At 40.3% G+C, this 8,665-nt stretch overlaps 1 protein-coding gene across 2 annotated transcripts in view; it reads right to left on the bottom strand.

The window, feature by feature from the left end:
* Nucleotides 1-6,632: 6,632 nt before the first annotated feature.
* The window catches only part of LOC121615003 (sorting nexin-16-like), a 5,233-nt gene continuing 3,200 nt past the window's right edge, over nt 6,633-8,665 (bottom strand). For both annotated transcript variants that reach the window (XM_041949128.1, XM_041949127.1), the window contains exons 4-6: nt 8,504-8,652; nt 8,344-8,413; nt 6,633-8,255 (exon numbers count right to left, since the gene is read on the bottom strand). In XM_041949128.1, the coding sequence (XP_041805062.1) occupies nt 8,106-8,255; nt 8,344-8,413; nt 8,504-8,652 (369 nt within the window). In that variant the 3' untranslated portion in view covers nt 6,633-8,105. The remainder of the gene's footprint in view (nt 8,256-8,343; nt 8,414-8,503; nt 8,653-8,665) is intronic.

Here is an 8,665-nt window from a genome sequence, read left to right on the forward strand (position 1 = left end):
AGCAGGAATCAACAAAACAGGACTGTGGTCTGAGATTACAATACTTTCATAATCGGTCAAGGTCACCAAGGGAGAACGTCTATGGTCCAGTAAAAAGTAATCAGTTCAAGAGTATTGTTGTGTATTGAGTGTTTTGTGTATTGTGGCTAGGGTCCACAAGTGTAGGATAAACCAAAAACCTCTGTGCCCATGTGGCTATAGGCTTGATATATATGTAAATCGGTCTGTGTGAAACCTGAAAGTTTCTGAAGTCCTAATCCAGCGCACAGCCAAATTTCACTGTGTATTAGCAACAACCAATAGTTTGTCAAGTCATTTGTTGGGAGTGCGATACCAGTCTAGTCACTGTTGGTGGCAGCCACCTCCCTCCATTTAATACCCTCATTGCATCAGGTTTTATGTGATGGGCTTTTGAACCAAACCTCCCTTCTGTCCAGGGTTGTAATCCTCAGCATTGCTGGGAATAGGAGGCCATTACAGACTTATTTGCAGGTCTGCAGCAGGCATCTTACCTCACTGAATGTGGCTTGTTGTTTGCTCATAGCCTGGGTGTAGTCAGGAAGGATGGAAATCTTTCTGCCCACCGCAGTTGTTATTGGTTTAAATTCAGCTGCCTTCTTCTCACTGAAGTAATGACACTTCAGTGAGAAGTGTCATTACTTCAGTACACTCACCCTTTAAAAACAAAGCTAAAAACTGGTGCCACAGAACCAGAAGTATAGTTTTTTTTTTGTTCCACACGTTCTTCTTCCTTGTCAAAACCTGGCATCCACATTGCCTACAATGCACCTCGACCTGGAGTTTCAAATGCCTTATGCTAGCACCAGCTAGTGTAGCCTCAAGCTGCTGGCCTCAAGTAGAGATGAGGAGCAGCCGACAGATCTTTGGTACAATCACTTCTTTCTTTGTACGACCGGTAAACAAACTTTAATGTGCAAAATCAGTGGAGTCCCCTTTCATGTAGCATCTGATATGCAAACAAAACTGTATGAAATTAAACTAAATTAAAATGGATACTGTGGAGAACAGTAATATATAATTAAAAAATGTACTTTTGTCTGTGTAACTCACAGGTTGAACATGTTTGTGAGAAAACACATGCTGCAACTTGAAGCATTGCTACAGTTGTTATGGCTACCTACAGTTTCCATAGCTGGCCTTAGCCTTATATTTGGCCATGTGTGCATGGAAGGAGGATGTTGCTCACAGCGACTGAGACATACCTTACAAATAGCTCCAAAAGAAAGTAGTCAGTGAAACTGAAAATGCCACGATGGCAGAATACGACCCATGATGAATGGCTTTGCACACCTACCCACATGTTTTCACTTATTCTGGCTGATTATGCTCAAGTAATAGAATAATTCTCCCACCCTAACAAGCTGCAATGAAACTAATTGGTCACACAGTCACACAGATGCTGTTCAAGCGCAGAGTTAGTCAAACTAGGTCTAATTGGATATAATGAGCAGATGTTTGGGTGGACCATGACTGTGGTGGATCTTTAAAGCAGATTCACCATCATGCCCTTTTGAAAAGAACAGAACCATCATTATTAGCAACACCTGTGCTTGTCCTACTGTGGCAAGTTACAATATCTGCCGTTGTCAGGCTAGGAAAACCTGAGTGAAAACAAACTCAATATCTAATTTTAACTTCATTAGAATTTTTGTTTTAGCAGCTCGTCTGGATCGCCACACAGCCACAGGAGGGAAGAATGGTCAAATGGACGTGAACTCTTGTTGGGCCTGTCCTTCATTTTCCTTTGGTTTTTTTTTCTGTTCCTGGGAGGTCAGATTCATGTTACTAATTACCTGTAGCCAAGCAATTGCATGTTCCAAACCGTAAAGGTCACTTCATGGAATTGCAAGAGGGTGAAAAAACTTTAAATATGTCGACTGGGTGATGAACAGGATAAAATACTTGGAAGCCAACATGGTATTTTGCTACATATTTAGCTTTTGACATGAAATTTCAATAAAGATATTAGGAGCAGGTTTTATGAACCTCATATGTTCAATTTTCAACCTATCCAACCGTCAACAGGTTCTTAGTCTGTTTGAAGACATAAATGCTAGGCCAGTAATAGTTTTACGTCCCCTTTGTCTAAAATGAAATATCTGATTTATGTATATAGTCTGAACAACGGTGAGTCCATATTTGATTTAACCTCTTCCAACCTGCCCAGTGAGTCTATTACAGCTGGGGATTTAATGCACTCTGGCTCCTTTGAAAAGTGATGATACAATAACTCACTTTGTGCACGAATCAGTTTTCCATTTCATGGAATACCTCCTCTCAGTATGCGTTTGAAGACACCACACTCAGCAGGAATGTTAAAGTGAGTTTAGCACATACCATCCTTAATCTAGAGTAGTTTTCCTGTCTAACGTGGAAAAAACCAGGAGTATAGTTAAATGAGATTATCATTTAAGGTAATTCACAAGCCATTCCTCCAAGAGCTTCTTAATAATGACCAGATGGCAATAATGTGATATGTTGACACTGATCTCAATCTGCGCTTCAAATTACTACCATCTGTCCAGAGATAGAAGACTTTGAAATGGGTAAGAGGTCGTATTAAGGTTTTATGTGTTGTCTATGTCTGAATATGCTGTGTGTATACAGAATCTGTATGTTTCTGTGTTGTACTGGCCATGAAAGACACTGGGACAATAACATCTAAATCTTCAAATCATCAAACAGCATCAGACTAAGTAAAACTAAGTAGGTTTTGAAGGACTGTTTTGATACAACTGTGTGGGAAGGACTTTATGTTGCTCACGGTGAGGACACTGACGGTCTCTGTGGCAGCAAAACAACATCAGTGGAGTCTGGAGGGGCCTTAAACCATCTCCTGCTGCAATGAACCCAACTCAGAACCTGTGGAGCATCGACAGCCCCAATCTGAAAGATTTCTTCGATAGATTTGAGCAGCGATCTACCGCTGTCCTGTCCTCCCTGCTGCATCCCCCGTCATCTGCAGCTCCTCTGTTGAGCCTCACCCACACCTACAGCTGACAGACAGCACTGGACATCTCTTTCAACGACAGGCCACTGTGTGTGAAGGAGAGATGCTGCAGGTCCTTCCTTCCTGCTGCTGTCAGACTTTATAATCAGCCCTACTCCCAGCAGACCACATACACCTAAACTGACATATTTACTCATTTGCAGATCAGTGTATTCTTCATTGTGCAATATCAACACGTCCTACTTTTTGGGGTTTTCTACTCATGCTTCTTACTACTGCATTATCCCCTTCGCTGCTGTAACGCTGCAAATTTTCCCTCCGTGGGGTTTATAAAGGATTATCTTATATCCGTTTTATCTAAAGCAGATGTATGAAGACACGGTGAATGGAGAAAAAGCAGGCTGACCTTTGGTCCGGCATGTGTATAAAAGAGTCCCAGATATACAGAGCATCAGCATGACTTACCTAGTTAATCATGATGGACATACCACAGTTGATCCTACAGACTATCAGCCTTCAGATTTGAAGAACAGGAAACTCCTCAAATAACTGAAGAATGTTATACAATTGATTATCCACGGGCTTACTTTTTTTAATGTTAATATCCTGCTGCTGCTTAAAGGATAACTTTCGTTTTTTACAACCTGGACTTTATTTGTAGCATTAAATACGAACATTTAGACACCCAGACTACTTTGGTGGCATTTGGAGTCGTTTTGAAGAAATTAGCCCCAGCCCCCCGTCATCCACGTCAGAAGTAGTTGTCTAGAGAAACTGGATGTTGATAACATGCCACCACGGGCTCAGAGGGGAATAGCGCCAGCATATCATAACAAAATATTGGAATATGAACGAGTTTCGCCGCAGATTATGCGTTTATAGAGGCTACGCACGGGTGCCCCGATTACTCGCATTATACGGATATACGTGCCGCTCTTCTGGGGCTAATTTCTTCAAAACGACTCCAAATGCCACCAAAGTTGTCTGGGTGTCTAAATGGTCGTATTTAATGCTACAAATAAAGTCCAGGTTGTAAAAAACGAAAGTTATCCTTTAATTACAAACGTATGGAGCCATAGCAAATTTAAAATGCCTTATTACACTTAAGTGAATATCAACTGTCAGGACAGAGAAGAACGTTTATTTTGAAAATGAGCAGTTCTGTGCAAATGTTAGCGGACAGAATTGTGACCGTTAAATATCAGCATGCTGACAAACCCTTAACAGTGCTGCTGACTCCTGTCAGCTCCACTTCCAGTTAGGATGAATGTTTCAGTGCAAGACAAGCACCAAAAAAATCATGTGACAGAGTGCAGAAAGATTTACAGTATTACAGAAAACATTGCAGGAAAACAAGATTAGTGGTAAAGTACTGGACACACAAACAGTACAAACTCACTAATGTAGACCCACTATAGAGCCTCAGTCCTGGAAGGCTGCCTGGTGTGTCGCTGCTGGCTTGCATCAAAACAGATGCCTCTCTCTCTCTCCTTGATAACATTCAAATCTCTTGCCCCAGTCCCAGTTTACAGCCCGGTCTGAGGAAGGATGAATGTGCCATGAATTCTGGGTGAATTGGGTGTTTTTTAAACCAAAAAACATGGATGTCCAAGCAAACACATCAGTTAGACACTCAGCTCTGTTCACTCCAGCAGAAAATGTTTGCTTTCAGCTGTTACAATAGCAACAAAGTGTAACAATCCAACAAAAAAGAAAACCTAATGGCTTGAAACTAGCAATGACAATAAATAGTTTTAATCTCCAACTGACAGTCTTTCCTTGGGCAAATGAAAATGACTGACCCCACTGCTGTATATTCCAATGATTTACTGCAGTCTCTAAAAGCTCTTTCCCTTCTTATTGCTTACTCCACAACATTGTTAGCAAACCACAAAATAATGAGCCATGTTTTCCTCGTATTTTTTTATTTTTTTAAATCTTTTTATTTGTGTCATTTGGTGCTACTGGTCACAGACTTTACTGATCGTATCATGCATGATTCTTAGTTCTTCTGGTAGGGTGGCTAACTTTTTAGGCTTAAAGTAAGACTTAATTTTTGTGAAACTGTCGTATTTGCATTAGACTAACCTAAGAGTGAAATTAAGACCTAACACTACAGACCAGTGTAAAATATCTTAGAACATACAAATATTCTGTACAGCTTTGCAAACCATGGGGTAGGATTGCAATCCAGAATATGTGTACCCATATGTTTCTGGGGGTTCAAGGCAGAATAAAATGCTGAATGATTGACCCAAACCTGAAAAACCAGCTGCATAGTATCATCATCACCTCACGTCAGATGCCTCGCCAAAGAAAAGCAGTTCCCACCATCGCATTAGAGCTTACTGAAAACAAAAAAACTGAAATGGCCTTTGATAATACACCCCTGGTATATGGGGACATGCTACACTGACAACTGCAGGAGGCAATAAATTGAGGTTTAAGATGAATGATAGAAAAACACATAATGGTGTTGCATCATTCTGACACTGGCTTTTTCCTCATGGACTAATGGACAGCTATCAGACAGCTTCTTGAGTGACTACAGGATTCACTTAAGATACTTCTGCAGCAGGATGTGCAGTCTCCTCTCCAAGATTTTCACTGTTCACTCTTACTGGGCGCCCAGGCCTTGCCATAATTTGGTCCTGTGAAAGACAACATCTGTCATCCAGATATTAATATAAAGGTAGCTCAACCATTATAATTATAAACAAACCAGATCCTGTTATCACTCCCAGATTTACTTACAGGTGTAATAATCGATGGATCAACACGAGACAACAACTAAATCTTGTTTTTTGATGCTACTGGGAGAAAGTCATTGTTTTGCAAGTTACAAATCAAGCAAGTCCTAAACCTTGTGTTTCAAGAGCTAAATAAGTAGTGAGGCTGCTGGTCTGCACCTTTCCTCCCTGCTTGTGCAATGTGATTGGCTGCTGTTTGATTGATTTAAAGTACTGCAAAAAAGCCAAGAGGAGGTGGTTTGCTGCGTGCTTGACATAATATTTCATCTTTAGCTTTGCAGAGTCATTCCATGTCAAGTTCAAGAGAAGGCTAGCCATGTTGTCAAGGTCAAGTTGACTCAGACTATGTTCTTAAGACCAGTGGTATTTTTCTACTTGTCTAATGATCAACTTAGAAATGCATTTTTTAATCACAAATGTAGTTTTTTTTTTTTATGATATACCTGAAAATCCAGATTGGGCCAGTGAGAGCCGCAAACTGAAATGCTTTTTAAGTCAAATACTGCATCGATCACAGTCATCAGAGGACAATACAAGGTTCAAATTTTCTTCAAAACACCAGTGATATCAGCAATTTTAGTTGATTTTTCAAAAATGTCAACAGTCAACAATTCTTTTAAAATATGTGCTTCCTCTTATGATCAGTCATGTCGTGAAATATTCAGAGTATGTATCAGTTTCTTTTCCTACTCTAGTTCCTGTTAATCTCAAAACCACTTTTCACTGGTTGGGTGCCAATAAGTGAAGTCAAAGATATTTGAGTTTACCAGCCAATTACAGCTTTCCAAAAATGGCTTTGTAACCCAATATAGCTGTCTGGCTCTGTGACATCTACCCTCATCAATGTATGTTTATTTTTACTCTTGCTTTTCTTTTTGTTGTTTAATACTTTTCAAATCATGATCAGGCAGTGGGAGCACTATTTTCTGAATGCTTTAATTCCACAATACAAAGGAAAGGATGTGCAAATGCATTCAGTGTTGCAGTATGAATGGAGCTGAATGAAGTGAACTGAAATGGCTTTTCAGTCCGATAATGAGGCTTGCATGAATGAGGTTTCGCTTGGATGGGACCGAAGCTCTGACACGCCGTTATTCACCTCTTGAGAGCAAAACATCATCTCGGCAAATTAGCAAGGAGCTCTGTGTTCGACGTGTGGAGAGATTCTTTGTGTGTGATGAGAACAGAACATCAAGTTCCCAGCGTCCTATTGATTCAGGCGCAGTGGCTTTTCCTTTGGAAACTGCTGATGCACTGCCACCTTCTGGTCATATTTGTCTTTAGCTTCAGAGCTCGAGAAAATGCCTCACCTAAATGTAATATGTGAGCCCTCCTCTCTTCCATAAGGTGGATGTCTTGAGGTATTTATTGCTGATTTACTTATAGTATCCAAGAACAAACACACACCACAATGCATGTACAGACACACAGTGGTGGAAGGAGAAGACATACAATATATGATGATAGATGATGTTTTGATTTTTAGACTAATATTACTGCTGCATTAACGTACATGTTGCATTTTACTGCTGTACATCTACAGCAATGCATCATATTCTATAAGGACATGATATGTTTGTAGCATCACTGTCCTGTGAGAACCACGAATCTCTAAAAAGTCAAATTCTTTCATGAGTTAGGAAAACTGCCTGTTTTCAGCTTTGTGGAAAAGCTGCGGCGGGGAAAGCAACAACCACCAGCCAACTGCTCATTAACTATTAAAATGGCCGGTAGATTTCAGACACAGGATAACAATGGACTATTGTGTTGCTGGTGAATTTGAACAGTACATTTCCCACCCTGCACTCAATCCTTCAGTTTATCAGATAAATCCATGTCAAAATCAACACATTTGGAGATACATGGTAGAAGAAGAGTAGAAGAATAAAGCTGAATAAAATGTAAATACTTGTATAGTACAATTACTATACAATTACAATTACAATTATTACAAGTACAATTTCTTTCAATTTGCACTGAACTACAGTGCTTGAGTAAATGTACTTCGTTACATTCCACCACTGAACACACAAATAAAAGGAAGATACAGGAATTCAAAATCTTCTCTGTGTTGCAGTAAACAGAAGTCAGTCAGTCCATTATTTTCCATGACTGTACTGTTGGTATTGAGCTTGTGCGTCTTCAGTTGCTTCAGAGCAGAATCTGAGGTTATGCCATTGTGGATTTTCTCTTATCGTTTTCTTGTGTTTTCTGGGGGTTTCATGATGATAAAACTCTCACCCACTAATTGATTAATGCCACATTAAGACTGAAGAACTAAGGACCAAACTTCAAGTTCTTATGACAGTAACATACAGAGTAAATATGGAAGGACTGCAGGGTTGTTTAATCTGTTTCAAGGTCTCATTCTTTGTCACCCTCAGTTACAGAGTTGACTTGACTTTCTTCAACAGGTGGCTGATGTAGTTTTCCTTCTTCTCCAGGTTCATCTTCAACATCTCAACTTCTCTCTCATTTTCCAAGAGCTCCCTCTGAAGACGATGGTTAGTCTCCTCCAGAGTCTCACAAAAAGCCTGTACTCAGAACAGTCAACAGATTACTAAACAACAGTCTTGACATTCAGCCTTTGAGGCAATAATTTTGCGAAGAAAATGACCTCACCCTACTTTCCTCCAGACTGTCAAATGGACTCGGTGGGTCAATCAAACATAGAAAGCGTCTCACGGCTTCACTGAGGAGCAAAGAGATTCAAAACTCCAAATCAAACAATGTTGCGCGTCATCTCTGAAGAAGTCAGACTTTGTATCACCACGACACACACCTGCTGATGACGTCTTTATGTGACGTCAAGTTCTGCAGAAAGGTCTGCAGCCCGATCTGCCTCTCCTCTAGAAACTCCTCATCATAGTTGTCCTTGAACCAGCGCTTAGGAGGCAGGGCTGGACTGAAGTTGGGAAACAGTTCTTTCAGCTGCAGCAAAGCA

This window comes from Chelmon rostratus, chromosome 12, assembly GCF_017976325.1.
Source record: "Chelmon rostratus isolate fCheRos1 chromosome 12, fCheRos1.pri, whole genome shotgun sequence".
Classification (NCBI taxonomy): Eukaryota; Metazoa; Chordata; class Actinopteri; order Chaetodontiformes; family Chaetodontidae; genus Chelmon; species Chelmon rostratus.